General features: G+C 31.6%; 4 protein-coding genes across 4 annotated transcripts; all 4 read right to left on the bottom strand.

Moving 5' to 3' along the window:
• Positions 1 to 5,105: 5,105 nt before the first annotated feature.
• Positions 5,106 to 9,422, bottom strand: LOC115725591 (protein YIP4b). The gene is made up of 3 exons (XM_030655169.2): positions 8,688 to 9,422; positions 5,796 to 5,870; positions 5,106 to 5,553 (listed from the first exon to the last, which is right to left on the bottom strand). The coding sequence occupies exons 1-3, from the start codon at positions 9,192 to 9,194 to the stop codon at positions 5,293 to 5,295; spliced, it is 843 nt and encodes a 280-aa protein (XP_030511029.1). The 5' UTR covers positions 9,195 to 9,422; the 3' UTR covers positions 5,106 to 5,292.
• Positions 9,423 to 12,678: 3,256 nt separating this feature from the next.
• LOC115724576 (uncharacterized) lies at positions 12,679 to 15,181 on the bottom strand. The gene has a single exon (XM_030653894.2). It carries the CDS (start codon positions 13,981 to 13,983, stop codon positions 12,997 to 12,999), a length of 987 nt encoding a protein of 328 aa, XP_030509754.2. The 5' UTR covers positions 13,984 to 15,181; the 3' UTR covers positions 12,679 to 12,996.
• Positions 15,182 to 15,326: 145 nt separating this feature from the next.
• LOC115724577 (peptidyl-prolyl cis-trans isomerase FKBP17-1, chloroplastic) lies at positions 15,327 to 18,469 on the bottom strand. The gene is made up of 5 exons (XM_030653895.2): positions 18,118 to 18,469; positions 17,358 to 17,480; positions 16,324 to 16,440; positions 15,822 to 15,975; positions 15,327 to 15,668 (listed from the first exon to the last, which is right to left on the bottom strand). Exons 1-4 carry the CDS (start codon positions 18,433 to 18,435, stop codon positions 15,853 to 15,855), a joined length of 681 nt encoding a protein of 226 aa, XP_030509755.2. The 5' UTR covers positions 18,436 to 18,469; the 3' UTR covers positions 15,327 to 15,668; positions 15,822 to 15,852.
• Positions 18,470 to 20,692: 2,223 nt separating this feature from the next.
• On the bottom strand, positions 20,693 to 21,783 carry LOC115725692 (uncharacterized). Its single transcript, XM_030655283.2, has one exon. The coding sequence runs from the start codon at positions 21,581 to 21,583 to the stop codon at positions 21,059 to 21,061; it is 525 nt and encodes a 174-aa protein (XP_030511143.2). The 5' UTR covers positions 21,584 to 21,783; the 3' UTR covers positions 20,693 to 21,058.
• Between the last annotated feature and the right edge of the window lie 550 nt (positions 21,784 to 22,333).

The following is a 22,333-nucleotide window of genomic DNA, read 5'->3' as shown; positions in this document are numbered from 1 at the left end:
TGACTTGGTGAAGTTGCCTAAATGGAAGAAAGCTCTCAAGAACAAATGGGTTTACACGCATAAGACTGAAAACAATGGCTCACAACGGTACAAGGCACGATTGGTTGTGAAAGGGTTCAGTCAGAAGAAAGGTATTGACTTTGAAGAAATCTTTTCTCCTGTTGTGAAAATATCCTCTATTAGAGTTGTTCTTGGTTTAGTTGCTCGCTTGAATTTAGAAGTAGAACAACTTGATGTGAAAACTGCATTTCTTCATGGTGACTTGGAAGAAGAAATTTACATGGAGCAGCCAGAGGGTTTCAAAGTCAAGGGAAAAGAGAATCTTGTGTGCAAGCTTAGAAAAAGCTTATATGGACTCAAACAGGCACCTAGACAGTGGTACAAGAAGTTTGATTCCTTCATGTCGAGCCATGGATATACCAGAACTACTTCTGATCATTGTGTGTTTACAAAGAAGTTTTCTGATGATGATTTCATTATTCTCCTGCTGTATGTTGATGATATGTTGATTGTTGGCCATGATGTCAAAAAGATTGAGAAGCTAAAGGAAGAGTTGAGCAAGTCTTTTGCTATGAAAGACTTAGGATCGGCGAAACAGATACTTGGAATGAGGATTTCTCGTGACAGGAAGAATGGGAAACTTTGGTTATCTCAAGAAGCTTATGTTGAAAAAGTTCTTGAAAGATTTAACATGAGCAAAGCTAAAGCAGTTAGTTCTCCACTTGCAGCCCATTTCAAGCTAAGCTCCAAACAATGTCCTACAAGTGAGAAGGATAAACAAGAAATGGCTTCAATACCTTACTCATCTGCAGTTGGCAGCTTGATGTATGCTATGGTTTGTACGAGGCCAGATATTGCTCATGCAGTTGGAGTTGTTAGCCGATTCCTTTCTAATCCTGGTAAAGATCATTGGGAAGCAGTGAAATGGATATTGAGATATCTACGAGGTACTTCCAGGTTGTGCTTATGCTTTGGTAGTGGTGAACCTATGCTTGATGGGTACACAGATGCAGACATGGCTGGTGATTGTGATTCTAGGAAATCCACTTCAGGATTCTTGATGACATTTGCAGGGGGAGCTGTTTCATGGCAATCGAGGTTACAGAAGTGTGTTGCTTTGTCTACTACGAAGCCGAATACATAGTCAGAATCGAAGCTTGTAAGGAAGCTTTATGAATTAAAAAGTTTCTACAAGAATTAGGCTTGCAGCAAGAAAGATACATTTTCTATTGTGAGTCAGAGTACCATTCACCTCTCCATGAATTCAACATTTCATTCAAGATCCAAGCATATTAATGTTAGATATCATTAGATTCGTGATGTGCTTGAGATGAAAGAATTGCACTTAGAAAATGTGCATACCAGTGAGAATGGTTCCGATATGTTGACAAAGGCTTTGCCTAAAGAGAAGCTCAAAGCTTGTAGGCGAAGAGCGGGCTTAGTAGAGCCCACCAACTGAGGCGGAGGGGGAGATTTGTTGGGTCCGCCCCTTTATTGGTGGGCTGGACCAATAAGGGCTTAGGCCCATTTTATTTGAATCAATTAAAGAAAAAAAAAAAAGAAGAAAGGAAGCATGAGTGCTTCGTGAGCAGCAAGAAAGAAAAAGAGAGAAGAAAGGAAAAGAGGGGGAAAGAAGAGAAAGAAAGCTAGAGAGAGAAAGGGGTTTTGCCATTTTGCATTGAAGATCAAGTGGTGGATTCTTATCCATTTTAGCTCAAATTTTGGGTGGTGAATCCTTGCAAGACGCTCTACCCATCTACCGGTTCCGATTTGGCGATTGTCCTCTCTAAGGTGCTCTCCTACAATACCCACTTGGTGAGACCCAAACTTTTTCTACTTGTGTATCCATCTTTTGAGATGATGAGTAAAGTTGTATTGATCCAAGATTGTTTAATCTTGATGTTGTTGTGAGTCTCTAGTTTACTAGAGAAGAACTTTGTAGCCCCATTATTAAACTTTGGTGATAGTGGATGATTTGAGCGGACTACGGTCCCGTGGTTTTTCCCGCATTGGGTTTCCACGTAAAATCTTGGTGTCTCACTTTTACTCTTGATTTGTGTATTTTATATTGCTTGTGGTGCTTTGGTTTATATTTAATAATTGCTTGTTGTGGTGTTTGATAAGTATCCCACTTTTGACATACAAAGAGGGAAAATATTGTGGTTAATTGCAATAGGTTTTCCCAACACCATTTTGGTTATTTCTATATATATATATAAAGTGTTACAATGTTTGATATATCATAATTATGGATTAGAACTAGTGGTGTTTTGGGTGTTTGCTAGCTTTAATTAGGTTATAATATATATGGGTTAAAGTCAAGCTAAGACAAATGTGTTCATGCTCATATATATATATATATATAAATATATATAAAATATACAAATATATATATATATAGAAGATATGTGGATGACCTACAATTTGTAGCTGGTTCCAATTACAAATTAAGCAATATATACTTAGGAATTTTATTCCTTATATTAGGATTCTCAGATCCTTTGGCGGCTACTCCAATAACATTTAATTCAAGAAATAAATACATTATATATATAAGTACTTGAGGATATTATAGAAAATAATTAATAACATATATATGTAATAAAATGATTTTACCTAATTAGCCACTCAATGCTGTATAAAGATTTATACTAGTTTTTCATAATGTATAGTCTACTCTTCTCTTATGATAAATTGCATATAGTTAATGTGTGTGTATATATTAAAAATTTGATATATTTTTGGTTTATAGAAAAATTAATATTCTAAAAAAAATTAAATTTAAGGGCATTCCTGTTAGACAAAATTGACTTCACATAAAATAGAATAATCAACAATATTTGAGAAATTTTATTAGGCTGGGATTATTATAATAGGTAAATAAATAAAGGAATAAAATAATATGTTTACACATTTTATAAGATATAAAATATGAGAATGCCCACCAATCTAAAATATTATATTTGCAGTGGATGGATATGGTACAGTATACAATATCATACTGGTTTGTGAACATTCAAATGTGATTGGTCTTTCTCAATTATTAATTAAGTGTCTAATTATACCTAATTTAATTTTTGGAGCAATAATCTCTCTCCCACTTTATTTTTCTTAATTAGGTTACATAGCATTTATTCTTTCGTCATTTGTTCATAATTATAAGACTAATTAAGGTTTTTCTCGTCGTGATTTTGACATGTATCAAATCATCTCTCTTAAACTTTTAAAGTCGTGAAAAATGCTACTTGAATTATTACGATTAATGGAATTAAGGACTTTTGTCTAATTTTAGTAAAAGAAAGTCTAACATGAATGAAAGTTCAGAAGACATGATTTAGTACACGTCAATGTTCGAGGGGTATGATTTAGTAAATATTAAAGTCTGGAGAGCATACTTTAGTACATAAATAATTGAATGAAATTAGACAAAATCCTTAAATTTAACAATCTTAATAGTTCAGGAAAAAATTTTAACAGCCAAAAAAGTTGAGAGGGCATGATTTAGTACATGTTAAAGTTTAAAAATCCCAATTAGCCAAATTATAAGGGCTATTCATGAATTGATCATTTGGTCTGAATTTTTATTTTTTTCTAACCAAATTAGTAATGCACTACTATCAGAAATAACTACTTTTAGTGATAAATTCTTTAGTCGATCACAATATAAATTTTTTGTGACTAAATGTGACTTTTAGTTACAACAAAATATTACTTATGACTAAAGCATTTAAATACAAATAGTCACTAATTTAGTTTTAATCACAACAAGTATTGTGATTAAAAACACATTTAGTCATAATAAATTCTGATTTTTGTGACCAATATACTTTTAGCCACAGACCTTTTAGTCACAACATAGAAATGATGATTTACAATTAGTCACAATACTTGTTGTGACTAAAAATTAAATTTTATATGGTTTTTAAAATTCAAAATTCAACTAGATCAATTAAATGCTTAAACTAAATCAAACCTATTCATTTAAAAATAGATTGGTTTGATTCAAAATTGTGTAGTTTGTAATTCGTAAATGTTCTACTTTATTTTTTACTATTCTTTTATATTATGTAGATAACAATGAAAATATATATTCTTAAAATAGCATTTACTATCAATATTATGTCTAAGATTGTTCATAAATATTAATATTCAATAAAAAAAAAACATATTAAGCATATATAAAAAAAATAAAGCAGGAGTTCGAGTTTGAAATCACATATTGCAATTAATTATATGAAGGACCTTTGTTTATATCTATGGATAAATTTTGTTGTATAACATAAAAATATATTCACAATGTATAGGCAGGTGGTTTATTTATCCTTAATTCTTTAAAAGTGCTACTGAATTAATAATATGATTATTACTAATTAAAAGATGTTTATTAGTTACACTTTGTGACTTTAAATAGCTATGTTTTGATGGCATTACTTAACTTTGAGTAACTTTTCTATTGGAAATCCATCAAAAAAAATTTCTTTTCAATATTTCATATGTGCACCAAAATCTTACACAAAGCAACCTATAGAATATATGAAGGCATAGCAAAAAAAGAAAAAAGAAAAAAGATGAATGAGCAACACTTTTTTTTATCTTTTATGACAATTTTCTCACTAAAGGATTAAAATTAAATTAGTAGTTATTATGGCTCATGTTTCCTTACTAAGTTTATACAAATATTATTATGCTATTTAAGATTTTTGTTTTGAATTATAACCTATATGTTATTATATGTGACAAACATAATGATGATATAGTAGTTTTTGACATATCAATACCATATTTATAACTAATTTGGGGAAAAAAATAATTAAACTTTTTCATTAAATTTTACTTAAGTTTTTTCAATCATTAATTGATTTTTCACTAAATCAAAAACATAATTTTATTTTGGACACTTATATTATAATGCCATAAACATTTACGTTATCATTCTATTTGACATGACACGTAAGACAAAACTTAAGACTACTTTACAGTATTCTGAATAGTTCAAGAACACAATAATACATTAATCATACTTCGGGAGAAAAATCCTAAATAGTCAAAAATATTATACTGAAAGAACAAAAAAAAACATACAAAAAGAGGAGATTTTAATAAGATTTGATACAAAACTAGTATATTCTTCTATTAGGCAAATTGAGTTCCCAAACATATCAAGAAGTCAAAAAAATACAGTTGACACGAAAGAGAAGATTAACTCAGCACAAAAAGAAAAAAAAAAGAACTTTCTATGTAACAACAATTTTTGTTTCAAACCCCATTTCAGTACTGATTTTCAAAGCATCATTAATCAATGGCAATGATAAGAAAACCAACAGATACATACATGAGAAAAACTGGGTATAACGCAAGGGCTTTTCTCCTCGGGTTGACTGCCGAGCTCATGAAAGGGTATGCCGCCCAAGAACTCCATGCCAATGTCACACATACCACTATTACTTTCACTATCACATTGTCCTTCAACATGCAGATTACCGCCCCAACGTCCAAAGGGAACAAGCAGTACCCCAAAAGGCTCAGACTCTGGAAGAAAATTATATGCCCGCCCTGGTGTTTAAAAAAGTCAGTCGTTCGATCATGAATCAATGCAAGGTTTAAAGTTCTTGATCTAGTTTTTCAGCCGGTTACCATAGTTTCCCAACAAGAAAAACAAACATTCATTTCTCAAGATTTCTCAAACTAAAAATGAAACCAATACACAAGCCAATGAATTGGTTTTTATGCATTTGAATAATGAAGTAGAAATTATCTATCAAGCCAATGAATATGAGTGAGTGAGAAGCAATTACCAGGAGTAGTACATTCAGTGTCAAAATTACAGCACCAGCAGCTAGTAGAGCAAATGCAACGGCGAAAACCTCGGACTGGCAAAAGGGTAGAAAGATATTCATTATGAGCTAATAATAGATGAATAAAATACTCAACAAAAAAAAATTGTGAAGCAGTTTTTGCTAATTATAAGTGAGCATCAGAACAAAGTAAAAACACATTACTGCACCAATTAAATGTGATTTATCTTTGAAACTTGCTCTCCAAAAAGAATGTATTCTTTGAATAATACAGCATTGTTCAAGTTTAGGAATTGCAGGAAAACACATAAACAGATCCTTGAAACTTGCCAAGGAAGACAGAGGCATGCACCTATATTAATTAGTGGGGTTAAAACTATCGTACGTGACACCCAATGCATTGCATTTTTGAAATGGAAACAAGTTTGAACCCCACTCTAATATTTTCTCAAGTCTTCAGAACAAACAACAGTCAATATTGAACTTGAAGATCAACATGAAATCAGAGAAACTACAGATATACAATAAGCAATTTTAGTTGATATAGAAGGACTAGAAAATATTGCTTGTTTAAGTTTAGTTTAGCCACTAAATAAACCGAATTGAATTTTCATATTGTTTTTTTAGATGAAAATGCTCATATAGAAATTTACACGAGACATACTAAAACCCACAATTCCATAAGATCAGAGAGAGGCTTGGCCTAGCCTCAGATTTAAGGCACTGTCCCATTTACAGTAAAACCCCACCTCAAATGGCTAATATCATTTCAAACTGTGATAACCAACACTTTGAGGACCTCCAAGTACTTCTACCGAAAATCCAAAATCTAAAATTTCAAAATATGAAATAAACATGTTTAAAAGAAAAAAAAAAATCAAATATCTAAAAGAGTTTAAAAAAATGTACCAATTTGTGTCCAACCACTCAAGCTTTCATACATCGTTTAAGAAGTTAATAAAGTTGAAAGTGTTAGCTCACTCCTATTTTACAGGATTTAAAATAATGTGCCAAGTTTAATATTAAACACAAATTGGTACAAGATTTGTCATACGTAATTTTGACTCATTAAAAAATGTGATTGTAACTGGACTAAAGAAAATCGATGTTATTTTTTTGTTTGGACTAAAAAAAGAAGAAGAAGAAGAAGTTAGTCCCACGGGGATTGAACCCCAGCCCATACTAAAATGCAGGCTAACACAACATGTGCAGTCACCCCTTCCACTTGGAGAAAGTCTTTAATAGCAATAAAACTCTAGTCTTATCTGATTCAGTAATAAAATAATGATCTAAGTTTTCAATCATCCACTAAAAGAGACTAATACAGAAAATATGCACTACAAACAAACTGTGGGACGTATAACTTTAATTGGGCCTTTATATTATCAATGCATATGGAGAGGGGTTTATCACACCAACTTAACTCTTAAAATGGTTTAACAAGCATTGCTATAATCTCCTTACAGTTGCATTAACAAACTCTAGCAACCTCATAATATTACATCTATCACAAACAAGGATTGGAGCTATAATTTTCTCAAAGTTGAGAATTAGAAGCTACTGAAAAAACAAAGTTTGGTTCAGGCAAGGCTACAAATAAAATCAAAAAATGAGTTCCACAAATAAATTAAAATTTGAAAAGCCATTTATAACCTGAGCCTTTTAAGTTGTTTCACCGGGAAAAAAAATGGCCAAATCACTTACTCAGGCAAGAACAAGATAACTAGATCACCAAACGATTCTATAGCTGACCAGTTTCCTTCGAACTACATTATTAAAAAAAAAGGGAAAAAGAAGAAGCCACTCATACCCTTTGTGTCTAGCAAACTCTACGCTACAAACATCAGTTAATACATTAGGTGCCTTGAGAAAAAAAAAGGACGGCAATAACAGATTCTTTTAATTACCACTGTGTTTCAAGCAAAATGCGCAAAACATGTAAAAGAAAACAAAGCCCTTTGATTACCAACTATCATATCAAATATTCTCAAACTTCAAAACAATCTTAGTCCTTTCAGCAGCTAAAGTTCTAGGTATTTTGTTGTGTCAAATCATCTTATCATGAAACAACTTCATAAGCTCACAATTATCAAACTCATTCCAACTACTTTAGAATTTCAAAATAAGACCATATAGCTAAGAGTTCAAAAACCAAACCGTTATCTCCTTCACAACCCAAATTATAGCCGTATGATCAGAGTTTAAAGCTCTATATTTGTGTCATTGTACAAAGGAATAAAAACAACTACCTAAAGTTCACTGATTTTACAACATTGTAGCAATGTGAATGTTAGTCAGACTTTCAAGAAATTCTTGTATAGTCATACCAACTTCTAAGTCTATCACAAAATGTTTCTATATTTAAGGCAAAGATTGAATCTACTACAGTCCTACAAAAAAAATCTCCTAATTATCTCCAATATATACTTCTGCATAGTTGCATGAGGCTCTAACTGAAAGCTCACTACAAATTCCCTAAATTATAAGAATCACACTACTCACTAATTTGAAATGGAAAAGAGTCTTAATAAAAACACAAATGCATGCAATACAAGCAACCTCATACAATGGTTCTGTTTAATTCAACACCATATCACATCCCACCCAAGTCATGAATATACATACATACATGCATACATATATAGATACACTTTCTTGTATTCCTTTCCTTCCCATTAAACCCTATAACCTTCAACCTACCTCTCACAAATCACTTAATAGAATTATGAATTCTAAATCACTACAATTATAGTCTCCTCTCATGACTCAAGTCTAAATTTTGTAACAACAATTAGAAACAAAAACCCAAAATGATCTCAATGATAAGATTTAAAACCTTGAGCAATCACAAATTATGAAATTGGGGTAAACTCAGAATTCATGAGACCTCACCTTCTTAACCGATGCAGACCACGAAAGTGTAAGACCAAGAAACACAATGAAGAAGAAAGGACCCCAAAGATCCCAATCCCTCAATGCCTTTCCGGGATCCTCGCGATACGGATTCGGAAACACAACCAACTTCAAATTGCTCACGATCCTCGACAGATCCCTCTTCACCGTATCCCAAACAGGCTCTGTCAGCGTGTTAGGAGCCGAACCAAACCCGGTAGAGGCAATGCTAGGGTTCCCATTGGTCGAGGTGGGAAGCGGAGGCGCAATGGGGACAGTTGGCGGCTTCTTATTGGTGGAAGAAGACGGAGGAGCTGGCGTAGGCGGAAGATTGGATTGTATGAATGGGGATGAAGAGACCGGGATCGAAGCCCTAGGAGGGCTTGGTGGTCTGGCTGGGAGAACGGTGGCGGAACTCGATTGGACGCTGGCGTGGATTAGATTCTCGATCTCGTCGATGTCGGATTGAGACGATGGGTGAAGCGGTACCGTGTCGCCGTGTGACATCTCTTTTTCTCTTTTTCCGGGAAAATGTTTACGGTTTTCGTTGTGGGAATTTTCCCGGGAAAGTGACAGGAAATTGGATTGGATCTAAATGAGATCAGTGAGAAGAAAGAGAGGACTTGGAGAGAAAGGGGAAGAAGAAAAGGGTGTGTTTGGGTTTGGCGATAACGGGAATCCCCAAACAGCGTTGGCTTAGTGGATCCTGTGTTTGGATAGACTCGCCTACTGTTTGGCTATTGATGTTGACTTCAATATTTTTAATTAGAATTTTTTCACTAGAACTTTGACATGTACCAAATTATGTTTTCTGAATTTTTTTTGCCATTAAAAATTTTTTTTGAACTATTGAGATTGTTAGATTTAAGGACTTTTATCTAATTTCATTCAATTTTATTGTTTCAGTGATTGTTTATGTACTAAACCATGCTCCCTAAATTTTAATATCTACCAAATCATATCCCTCAAACTTTAATATTTACTAAAATTAGACAAAAGTCCTTGAATTTAACAATCTCAATAGTTCAGGGGGAATTTTTAACGGCCAAAAAAATTCAGAAGGCATGAATTGGTCCATGTCAAACTTCGGGGATCCTAATTAGCCTTTTTTTTTTGTACTTTGGGGCCAAATTTCATAAACTTTAGAGTTTGGTACGATCAACTCCTATACTAAAATAATTAGGGCTGAACTTCTCAATCTCCACAATCGTTTTGCTCTATACTCATTCTGTCTACTTTGATCTATTAAGTGTCAAAGTAGATTGTCACTGTATACACAAGTGTAAATATGACAAAATTTCATTGGTCCAACTAATATTAATAATTTATTAAAATTAATTAAAACATTTAAAAATTTTAAAAATCAAAAAGAGAAAAAAAAAATAATTTTTCCTCTCTCTCTCTCTCTTGATTTCTTCTTCTTTCTCTCTTTTCCATTTTGTCCGATAAATCTTAGATCCACCTTTGTCTCTCTTCTTTGTGTTCTTTGTCCCTATATGGATCTCTCTCTTTCTCTCTCTCTCTCTCTCTCTCTCTCTCTCTCTCTCTCTCTCTCTCTCTCTCTCTCTCTCTCTCTCTCTCTCTCTCTCTCTCTCTCTCTCTCTCTATTTTTGCAGGTCAACGAAGGTTCATGTCGATGGAGCTTCGAGTTTCATGTTGGGGCCACCATGGTCACAAGAAAGAGAGAAGAAGAAATCAAGAGAGAGAGAAATAGATGCGATAAGATTTTCAGAGAAGAAGAAAAAAAGAAAAAGAGAATCTTTTTTCTAATTTTTAAAATTTTAAAATTTTTTAATTTATTTTTTTAATTATTAATATTAGGTGGACAATAAAATTTTGCCATGTGTACACTTATGTACACAGTGGCACTCTATTTTGACACTTAACAGACCAAAGTTGACAGAAAGAGTACAAATCAAAACAGTTTGGAGGTTGGGGATTCAACCCTAATTATTTCGGTCTAGGGGGTTGATCGTGTCAAACTATCATTTGTAACTTTATTTTTAATTTTTTTTTTCAAGTAACAATATCAAATACCTAAAATTGATTCGTCGACTTCAGTTATTGATTATAGGCACATAGCTTGTTGTAACACTTTATACAAATATATACTAAAATAATGTGGTCTAGATTGAATGAGGTCCTTCCTTTTAATCCATGGAATCAAGGTTTTTTTTTATCAAGAATAGACTCTTAGCTCACAACATCTTAGTCTTTCAAGATTTGCTTAAATGCTACACTCGAAAAAACATTTCAGCTAAATGTCTCATGAAAGTCGATTTAAGTAAGACTTATAATATGATTGACTCAGAATTTGTTGAACGCCTTCTTAATGGCCTCTGTTTCTCAACAAAATTTATTAATGGATTATAGTTTGTCCTCAAGGTACCTTGTATACTCTATTGTTAAATGGAAGACTGGAACCTTCATAGGTGAAAATGGGCTACATTAAGGGGATCAGATTTCACTATTGTTATTTATTTTGGTTATTGACTATCTCACTAGGTGTCTATTCCAAGCTTCTCATTCTAAACGCTTTAGGTTTCATTCTATATGTAAGTCTCTTAACTTTATTAATTTCTACTCTACAGAGGACTTTGTTATGTTTTGTAAAGGCAATGTTCCTTCTTTGAAAATTGTCCAAGAAACTTTTGATGAGTTTTGTGCAGCCATAGGGTTATCTACAAATGGGTCCAAATCTTCCATTCATTTTGAAGGGGGGAACGAAAGAAAGCAAGAAATGCTTGGGATATCGAAGATGGATGAAGGTTCTTTCCCTTGCGAGTGCAACATAGGCCAACAAAATGGAGGTCACCATGATGGAATTATTAGAAAAGTTAAGAAAAAATTACATAGCTGAGCGACTTGTCATCTTTCATTTGTGGGTCGTTTTTAGCTTATTCATTCTGCCTTGTTGGGTGTCCGTAATTATTGGGTGGGGATTTTTATATTACCTCAGAAAGTCAATACTTTAATTGACAAATTATGTCGTGATTTCTTATGGGCAGCAATAGAAATCGCAGTAAACTTCACTTTGGTTCTTGGAAGCATGTGTGCTTGACTAAGGACTATAGTGGTTTGGGTTTTTGAAAAAGGAAGAAGTGGAACATTGCTTTGATGACAAAGTATATTTGGCCTGTTAGTACCAAACAAGATTGCTTATGGGATCGGTGGATCAATTTGGCGTATCTACAGACGATGGGTTTTGGTCTTTGACTCCTAATTTTGATGCTAGTTGGTATGTCAAAAAGCTAATTAAACTCAGAGATTGTATTGACAAACTAGCAATGATGATTGTTGGGGTCTTGGGTAGATACAAGGTGAAAAGCTATTATCATTCTCTTATTTGCCTGGACAAAGTTAAGTACCATAAGTTGGTTTGGCATAGATTTACTGTTCCAAAGCATAGATTTATTTTCTGGCAGACTATTAACAATTAACAATTAATTTGTTGACTCGTGACCTGATTGACAAGTTCATGCCTATTAACTCTCTTGTGTGTCTTGTTTGTGATCTTGAAAATTTATAATAAAAAATGATTTTATTGTATAAATGAATTACTTTATAAATTATGATATATGTGCATAAAGTTTTAATCACCCAAAGTCACATGTCCCACTCTTAATTTTTGTGGTTAAGAAAACGTACCACCTCAAAACGGTACCGTTACTTCTTTTCTACGTACGTTAATTTATTATCATCTCATGAGAAACGTTTTTTCTTTTTTTTGTCATAATAATGTTCAAAACGTTTTTAGTACATCTTAAATCATCATAATTCAATATTTTTGGACCATTCAAAAATAAGGTCCGTTGAAGAAAACGGATTAATTAATAAAAACGTAAATTAAATGATTGACCGTTACAAATTTAACATTTATCAATAAACTAAACATATTTGAAAAAGATTTACGTACAAATAAATAGATTAGAATAATAATAACAATAATCAACACAATTTGCCATATTATAGAACACAATTTGCCAAGTAATAATCAACAAATTAAAATTCATCTTTTTTCCTAAACAAAATATGTATTCAACTCATAATTTATGAGATATTTTTAAAATTAACATACAATTGAAGAAAATATTCTTATAAATAAATCAAAAAATCAATATTCCACTTTCTTACTAATAGAAAAGAGAGAGAGAAGAGAGATCAAATTGGCAAAACAATGAATTATAATGACCAAAATTCAATTTTGTATAACAAATATAGTTCCCATCAAATTAATAATTAATAACAATGAAAGAAAAAAAAAACAAAATAAACAAATTGTATATTTTTATATATATAGTACTAATAATTAAGGTATATGATATAGCTTAGAAGGCTTTAAATCACGAGTAACATTAAAATAATTAAGTGTCCTAATCCACTTTTCTTGATTCTTCAACAAATGAACAGCAATAGTATTAGGCCAAAGTTCATGTGTACACCCAGTTCTTGGCTCTGGATAATTGTACATTGACCATTTAGCATTAATTCTATTTTTACCTCTATGCCCTTCTTTAATCCAATCACCAAAAGTCTTATCTTCAGGCCCTTCTAAGTGATTCCTAGGAATCTCAGATTCCCTAATCCATTCAACTATATCCCATGAAACCATGTATCCCATTCCTGACATGTAATGCTTAAAAGGGTCCATACTAGGACAAGGGATCACATAACCATAGTACAAGTCTTCTTTTGATGCACCTCTAAGTGAATCCACTAAGTTTTCGAGTCGAAAATAAGTGTCGTCGTCGGCTTTCATGACATAATGGTAAGGAGGGTAATCTTTGTTTGTTGTGTCGTTTAACATTTCGGGTAAACTAGAGAAGTAAGTGTAGGTTTTACCTTTGTTCATGTTCTCTTTACAATCGAGGATTATGATGTCGTCGTGTCTCATTATTTCCAATGCTACTAGGACTTTTTGGTCTTCTTTTGTTAGGTTGCAAAAGACGAATTTGACATCGATTCTGGCTCCAGCCGGTTGTGATTGTGTGCCATAGATTAGGCGGAGGAAGTGGCGGCGATGGTATTGGTCAGGTAGAGTCAATATCCCTATGAGTATGCGAATTTCGTCGTTTTTGTTATCTTCTTTGTCTGAAGAGTTGTTGTTGTTAAACGACATAGAATGGTTGGTGTCGTTCTGTTGAGGACAACGACCTAATTTTAAGAGGTACTTATCGAAACGAACTTCATTAATCGAAGCCAAAGCACAAAGACAACAAATGAAGAACAAGGAGTAGAGTATGAAGCCTCGACGATCTGTCGTTTTGTTGTTTCTTAGTACCATTTGGTTTTGCATTCTAATTTAGAGAAAAAGGCTTAGAAAGAAAAATAATGTGTGTTTTCTTTCTTTTGAGAGAGGTTTGGGTTTGGGTATGGCTTTCAAAAAAATGAGAGAAAACCCTTTATTTCTTATATGAAATGAAGTTTTGAGACTAAGAAAGATTTTGACTTTTTTTCCTTCTATATGAAAAGATAAACATCATTAAAGTTTTCTCATTTGGGTGTTTTTCTCTTTTGGGGTATTATTTTTCCTCAAAATAAGGCTAGTATTATGCAATTTGAGGCATAATAAGAAGCGTGTATTAAAGTTTGTGAAGTGGGGAGAAGGGTGGAGTTGAGCCTAAAGTTTAGGTTAAATCACTTTATTGAATAATACAAATATATTTATATATGTTGCTTAAGCATTAGCTAAAGTGGGTTTTGGTCAACTTTTCGTAATTAGGTATTTTTGCATGAACATGGTCATGGTGGTTTCTTAATTACATAATTGATTTGATAGTTCACCTTGCTTGACTATAAAGCAATGTCATTTCACAGTTTCACACACACCATTCCTCAATATATGCTCTCTTTAATGGTGCTTTTAATGTCTTTAAAAGAAATTTTGTACTTGTTTTTGGGATTGATTTGCTATTATAAAGGATTCAAGATGACCTTAACTTCATCAATTAGGCTAATAATTGTGAATAAATGATTAGTAGTAGTAGTAATTGATTGTAGTTTATCATTGACAATTATTTATGAAAAAAATGCTAAAAGTTATTTATGGTGTTTTTAATGTAATTAAGTATTGATTTTTCTATATTTTAATTTAATAATTTATTTTAAAAAATTACTAATAATAATTGACAAAGACTCTAATATATAATAGTGTTGAGCATTATTAATACTAATATGTGATTATTTATGTAAGGTTTTACAACAATTAGTTAGAGAAATATTAAAAATCACTAATGGTGTCTAGCACTTTATTGTTGTCATACTATTATTAGTTCAATTAAGTATCGGATCCCACATAATTTAATATAATAATTTTAAAAAATATCGTTAATTAATCGCAGAGCGTCATAGTGCTAGACACTATTAGTGCCTAATAACAATACTCAATTAGTTATGATCTTTATAGTAGCCCACTAACTTGGACTTATTACATTTTTGGCAAGTTTGACTAGTAAAATATGAACCATCAACATGTAATAAAGCAAAGCAAAGCAAGAAATGTCAACTTTGATTGAGTTATTTGCCTATAAAAGTTCAGGCTGCCATTTTGAAACATACTCAAATAACATGTGCAACCATATAGTATTTCCACCCATATAGTTCAAAATCCTTATACAATAAATAAATTAAAGGGTTTAGTTAGTCTTCTGAAAATTTCCCTTTCAAGTTTCAAAAATCAGTGATTTGTTTGTCTAAAATGTACATAAAATTTTCAATGAAAACCAAACCAGGTGTCATTGTTGAATTTGCTTAGCGTAACAGGACAATGGTGTAAGGAACACCGGTTCAGCAGGCATAATTCTAGCTCAAAATTGCCTTGAGATCTAGTTTTATATAATCTCAATGTACTTTAACATTAGGCAAATATGAAATCAAGAATAATAATTACCTTCACATGGAAACTTCATTGTGAAACCATGATTTTTGCTTTCTTTGTTAGTTTCAGATTCTTGGAACAGGGAAAACTAACAGCTTCTTGTTCTGTCAGAAAGAGAAAATAATGAATAAAAAACTATCACAATAGAAGTATATGCATATATCATTTCCCACCATAACCATCTTTGTTACATGTGATTTCAGAAGTATTCATTTCAAGATCATTTTAGTGTCTCTAACAATGGCTACATAGCTTACATATTTGAATCCGATACAGTTCATTAAATCTTTACTGATGCCTTAGGCTGACCAACTCAATGTCGAATAGGAGTGTCCCAAGAGTAGAGCCTTCTCCATTGGCGAGACGAGTTGGATTGAAGATGGTGGTGAACAATCTCTGCCTGTCAAAAAACTGGAAAAGTAATTGGATGAAAAGCTGTTATAGGAAGGTAAGAAATCTGGAAAACATTGGGATTGGATCACTGATCAGTATAAACAAGTGTAAATGCAATAACCCCTCGTGTTAATTTTCTAAGACAACTTGAAAAAAACCATGTTTTCACTGCAATTCTTTGTAGTTTGTAGTCATCAAACCATTCCTAAAGCTGTCTTTATCATGGTAAGACAAGAGAGAAAATAACAGCAAAATAGGAAATAGGAAATAGGAAATAAAAAGAAAAGCAAGTTCATTGATGATATGGTTTCAATAGCTAAAATTTGAAGACTAATAGAAAGAATGAAAGGATATGAAAACAAGTACATTAGGTGGTAGAGGTTCTTGTGTTGTGCTTTGATATCCTTGAGATGGTGGAATGATAACCCTACGAATACCACCTATTTTCATTGATTTCACAGCTGCTTCAATCCCTGAAATAACCTACAAAAAGATTTTGAGATATATAGAGAAGATTGAGTATTTACTTTCATAATTCCAACAACACAAGGAATTGTATACCATTCAACCATGACTATATTTGTTATCTTATTAGCCTTATTCAATCTTTTTTTCTCACTTTCTAGCCTTGTTTATCCGGATAGAAAGGAACTTGAAAGGATTGCTATATCTAGGGGGGTTGATCTTCTATTCAAATATTCTTGGAGAGGCGTTGAGCTTGAGATCAGGCACCCTACTGACCGTTCTAAAATAACTCCGACTCAGGGAAAGCAGCCCCCGTCCCCGCCCGTAGGAGATTGAGCAGGTAAAGTGAACCTGTACCCCGGAGGTACTCAAGATATTGAAGTAAACAATCACCCTTATCATGAGTGTGAGTGAATGTGTGTAGTGAAATCACTTTGCTTCAATATCAGAACTGAGAAATAAACTGTCAAAAAAACACAAGAATGACACAACAAAATCTGCTGATTGTAATTTCTTCAGAAACCTTGGGATTCCTTATACAAGAAATCAACATCCCACTTTCTTATTAATCGAAAAGGGAAAGATGTACAGGATTATTTGGATTACAAGATCAAACCAGATTATAGAACACAATTTAATAACTACTAGTAAATAAACTGAAATTTATTTCCATAATTCTTTTAGTAGCTTTTGATAGACGCGACTGTCTATATTGAACACATAATTGATCAAAGCTTCACTTTTTATGAACTCATTGCCTAAACACACCATTGAAGAAGATATTCTTACAAAATCAACATCCCACTTTTGTATAGTCACGAAAATCAATTTTGGATAAACATGGTTCCCATCAAATTAATAATTAATGTACAAGAATTGCATACAATATTGGGTGGTAATGTACATTGATGAAATTAAATAATTCAAGAACTTACTTTTCCAGACCCAAGGATGAATACAAAAGGACTTGGTTCACCATTTTGATCTTTATGTTCATATGTTGAATCAAAACGCCATCCTTGTTTAGCTGCCAATCTTCCATAGTAATGAATTGCAACCTTTCAAAATCAAAGTCCACATTCTAAATTCAGATGGGAAACTTCCATATAATCACCAAAAACAAAAGAATAATTAAGATTTTTGTTTCCCGAATTTTGACATGTAACAAATCATGCTCTTAAACTTTTAAACCGTTAAAAATTTTCCCCAAACTAATCAAATGGTTGGATTTAACTTTAAGGACTTCTGTATAATTTTGCTAACGAAAGTTTGATGTGGATGAAGATTCAAGGAGCACAATATGATATAAGGACAATCGTTAAGTTAGTAAAATTGAATGAAATTAGATAGAAGTTTTTGAATCTAAGAATCACAATAGTTCAGAAGAAAGCTTTAACGACTTCAAAAATTCGGTGGCAAGATTTGTTACATGTCAAAGTGAAAAATCCTAATTAGTTAAAATATTGGAAAATATATCTTTCTTGCATTCAAAGTGTTCGACGAAATACTAAGCTGAAAATTCAGTTGGAAACTTTCATGGACAGACATGTTTCTTTCTTCTCATTCTACCGAATTTTATTAACAAAAATGGAAACTTTAGAAATTGGGTTTACAATAATACCTAAACTCGTAATTCAATGGCAGTACCCTAGATAATAAGATGGGTATATGAGCAAAAAGACAAAGATAGATTACCTGGTCGCCATTGGAGGGAACTTCTCCTGAGCCAAGACGAAGATCTAAAGCCTTAACGCCACCTGAATTAGGGAGCTCGAAGAAGTCGGATATGGCGGAGGAGGCAGAAGCTGGAGTGAGTAAAGCAGGGAGTAGTAGGGAAGAACATGTGGCAGAGATGAAGGAAAGAGATAAAGCTTCTCTTCTGGTTTTGGATGATAATGGAGGAAGACATGCAGAGATGGTCTCCGAAGAAGATGACTTACGTGTTACGAAGCGATTGGTCAGACTTTGTGGAGCACGGAAACACTGCTGTGGCGCGAAGCACTGGAGAATCATCTTTTTTTTTTTTTTGTGAATTTTTTCTTTTTCTTTTTCTTCTTATTTTCGTATAGTAATTTTTGTTTTTTTGTTAGTTTATTCCTGACCACGTGTTTTTTATTCTGATGGAAATATTTATTTGCACTGAATAATCAAAAAAAAAAAAAACAAAATTGTGAAATAATTAACTAATTTTAATTAGAATTTTTACATGATTGATCAAAAAATTTTAAGAAAATTATAAAAATAAGTAAAACGAAAAAAAAAAAACTTATTTTAATTTAGGGATTATTTCACAAAAACATAAAAACAACAAAAAAAATTACAAAAATACGATTTTACGGAATTTTAAATATTTTTACGATTTTTTTATTTTATTTACATAAAATACGGTCTTTTATGTTGTAATCTTATTGAATTGTTGTTGATTTTTTGTTATTTGTATGTTATTTTTTGTTGTTATTTTCATGTTACTTTTATGTAATTTTCTTGTTGATTTTATGTTGTTTTCGTGTTATTTTTTGAAAATTTGTAAAAAAAAAAAAAAAAAACATTCTTTGAACGTAAAAATATAAATATAATACTCACTTTAATGTCTATTTAGAGCATCTCTAAATTTAATATTAAATTTAGTGTGACATTGTCACTAAAAATTATACTAAAAATAATATTTTTTTATTATCATATTATTTTTTATTAAAATACAATATAAAAAACAGTATTCAAATAATTTATTATCCACGCGTATAAAAGATTTATGTGTAAAATAGACTGTTTGAATTATATTTTTAACGTATTATTTTTTTTAATTTTCTTAAAATTTTATAAGATGTTTTAAATAACTACAATATACACAACCGTAAAATAGTAAATTATTTTTTATTTTTTAAAAGAAAAAGGGACAGAAATTAAAATGTAATAAAATAAAATAAAAATACGGCAAGAAAAATGGTTTGGAATTAGGGATGTACATGTGGCGAGAAATTAGTGAGTAGTGCTCCCCCATCTCTATCCCTATTAAGGATTTTAATCCTCATTCTCGTTGTATCCCCGCATATATCCTTCATTGGGGATGGGGCGAGGAATCCCCTAAGAATAGAGATGGGCCGGAAAATCCCTTAATGTAAAAATAAAATTGTATTAAAAATTTAAATGTAAATAAATATTAAACATACAAAATTTAAACTATTACACAGTATTATTATTTAATGTACTAATAATCATCTAAAACAAAACTTAAAAATTTATTAAAAAAATACTAATATACTAAAAAAAATACAAACATAAATTATAAAATATTATTAAAAAAGATAACAAAAATATTAAATAGGTCCCTATCGATACGGGAAGTGTCATTCCCGTTCCCGTTCCGTTTAACATTCAGGGACAAAAAATAATCTTTTTTTGTGCCCCATTTTCTATTTAGATGGGGAATTCTCGTCCCATTAGGAGCGGGTCTCTACTAGATCCATCTCCATAAAGATAATGTGCGTCCCCACCTCAAATTAACTTATAGTTATTTGAGGTGCCGTTTGGTGTAACACTTTTATTTTCTAATTCTGTAATCACAAAATGAAAGTAAAATTTTTGTTTTAAATAATTTTATTTTTGAAAAACAAAAATGCAATCTGTAACAACTTTTGTTTTTCAATTTTAAAAATAGAAAACAAAAAGTGTGTTCTGTAAAGTTTATTTTTATTTTTTTGATTTTATTTAAGTCGGGTCTAGGTTCGAGGTCGAATTCGGATTCAGGTCAGAGTTCGCGCCAGGGCCGTGGGAGATATTTGGGTCCGGGTCTGATTGGAATCTAAAATATTGATTAAGAAAAAAACTGTTAAAAAAAATATTGAAAGTGATTTTTTTTTTGTTTTTAAAATTTCGATTCTCAGTTAAAAAATTAAAAAGTTAAAACAGTTTTATAGAACATATTTTGAAAAATATTTTTACTTTTTTAATTTTAAAAATAAAAAATCAATTAGAAAAGTGTTATTAAACGCAACATTAATTCATTAACAAAATTATTTTTTTTGGTGGAGATATTAACAAAATTATTATTTTAATAAATCCACGTTAAATTCCTCTCTCTCAAAAAAAATAAAAAATCATTCCGTAATCAGCACGGAAACTTATCTGGAAGAAAAAAAAAATTCAAAATTACAATAATTTCAATGGAAAATTTATAATACAAGGATATAAACAAAAAAAAAAAAAACAGCTAAACTATCTTTCGAGAATATAATTATTTACAAGAAACCAAACAGAAAAAAAAAAAAAATTAAAGAATCAAAGAATCTTATATTGGCATATAATAATTTACATGTTCTTGTTTGTAAGAATAAACAAACTAATATACAAAAAAAAAAAAAACAAAAACAAAACCCAATAACCAATCATATTAATATTAAAAATTGACAATTTGGAGAAATAATGCTCTTAAAAAACAAGCACAACCTCTCCATCATCATAAACCAGAAATCAATTAATTAAAAAATGAAAAAATTCAACAAACCTTAATATTAATACCACATTATTTAATTAAATAATAATAATAATAATAATCAAATATTCAAAACCAATAAACCCTAGCCAATTTAGCTAAGCTCAAACCTTTGATCATGTTCATCATGATGATGATAATTAATTAAGGACTCCTCCAATTAAAGCTATTAAGCCTATTGGAATATCGAATTTGCAAAGAAATTTGCCTCTCCATTTGTAATTGACGACGAAAATTGTTGATAAACATCTCCGCCCTTTGATCAACATCATAATTACTACAAGTTTCTTCCCTTAATGATGGCGATGATGAATTACTATTAGGGTAACTTGTAGTCCTTTGAAGTTGCAATACTACCGATCCTGATCCTGATCTCGATCCTGATCTAGAATTAGAAGAAGATGAGCCTGTTGCTGAATAATATCCTTCTTCAGACGATTCTCTTGACTTATTTTCTCCTTCTTCTTCCTCTTCATCTTCCTCCTCGTAGGCTGCTATTAAGCCTGGTCGGTCGTTGAAGCTAAACCTACGTTGGTTAGGTGCTAAAGACGGCCGACCACCTATAATAGAGGCTACGCGCCACCTATGAACGTTGAGGTTTATCAAAACCTTAACTTTCTTGACTGCAGTTCTTAACTTGCTAAGCAAAAGCCACTTGTCCATAGCCATGTTTTGGATTTTTGAAGAAAAGATTGTTATAGTAAGAAAATGACTATGTGTTTGTGTATTTATATAAAGGTGATTGAGTGTTTGAGAAGTGGAGATTATTTAATAGATTTAATGTTGATTATATATGTATATATATAAGTTAATTAATTATTGATTAAGAAACGTATTAAAATAGAGGACCGTGTTGTGTTCATGTGTTGTGTTTGTGTACGAGAGAGAATAATATTGAAGGCTACGCAAGTTGAATTTATAGACTGTGTATAGTGGTCAATGTTGAATAAGTCTTCTTCATCATCATCTTTTTATTAATAAATTTATTTATTTTTAAAACATAAAAGTCCTTATATATAAAATAAAAAGTGTTAAAAGATATTACACTTGTATGTAATTAAATATTGGATCTCATATTAATAATTTTTAAAAAATATTACTAATTAATAATAAAACACCACTTTTAGTTAATGTTACCACTTTTAGTTAATGTACTACTGATACCTAATAACAATGTTTATATGAAATATACTAATAATAACTTATATTGGGTACTAAGTGCAGGGCTGACTATGAAACAAAGTGTGCCATAGGGAGAAAAAAAAATTTTGGGCCTTTATGTTAGAAAAAATGTGGTATTTTTCAAAATCGGTAAAAAAAATGTATAATTTTAAAAGAGGAAAAAAAAAATTTGGGCCCCTAGGCTGGGTGGGCCCTAGGCACAGGCCTAGCCCGCCTATGCCCAGGGCCGGGCCTGAC

The sequence above is a fragment of the Cannabis sativa genome, chromosome 6 (assembly GCF_029168945.1).
Source record: "Cannabis sativa cultivar Pink pepper isolate KNU-18-1 chromosome 6, ASM2916894v1, whole genome shotgun sequence".
NCBI lineage: Eukaryota > Viridiplantae > Streptophyta > Magnoliopsida > Rosales > Cannabaceae > Cannabis > Cannabis sativa.
Note: the sequence above shows the minus strand (reverse complement) of the source record. Positions and strands in the feature narration are given on the sequence as shown.

Bases quoted from the DNA above. Each gene is read 5' to 3' on its own strand.
- LOC115724577 (XM_030653895.2), bottom strand. From the start codon at position 18,435: ATGATTCTCCAGTGCTTCGCGCCACAGCAGTGTTTCCGTGCTCCACAA. The intron at 17,481-18,117 runs GTAATCTATCTT...TGATTTTGAAAG, and splicing joins TTCCCTCCAATGGCGACCAG to GTTGCAATTCATTACTATGG. The intron at 15,976-16,323 runs GTACTTGTTTTC...TTACTTTTCCAG, and splicing joins AAGAACCTCTACCACCTAAT to TTTTTTGACAGGCAGAGATT.
- LOC115725591 (XM_030655169.2), bottom strand. From the start codon at position 9,194: ATGTCACACGGCGACACGGTACCGCTTCACCCATCGTCTCAATCCGAC. The intron at 5,871-8,687 runs GTGAGGTCTCAT...CCCTTTTGCCAG, and splicing joins GGTCTGCATCGGTTAAGAAG to TCCGAGGTTTTCGCCGTTGC. The intron at 5,554-5,795 runs GTAATTGCTTCT...TTTAAACACCAG, and splicing joins CACTGAATGTACTACTCCTG to GGCGGGCATATAATTTTCTT.
- LOC115724576 (XM_030653894.2), bottom strand. From the start codon at position 13,983: ATGCAAAACCAAATGGTACTAAGAAACAACAAAACGACAGATCGTCGA.
- LOC115725692 (XM_030655283.2), bottom strand. From the start codon at position 21,583: ATGGCTATGGACAAGTGGCTTTTGCTTAGCAAGTTAAGAACTGCAGTC.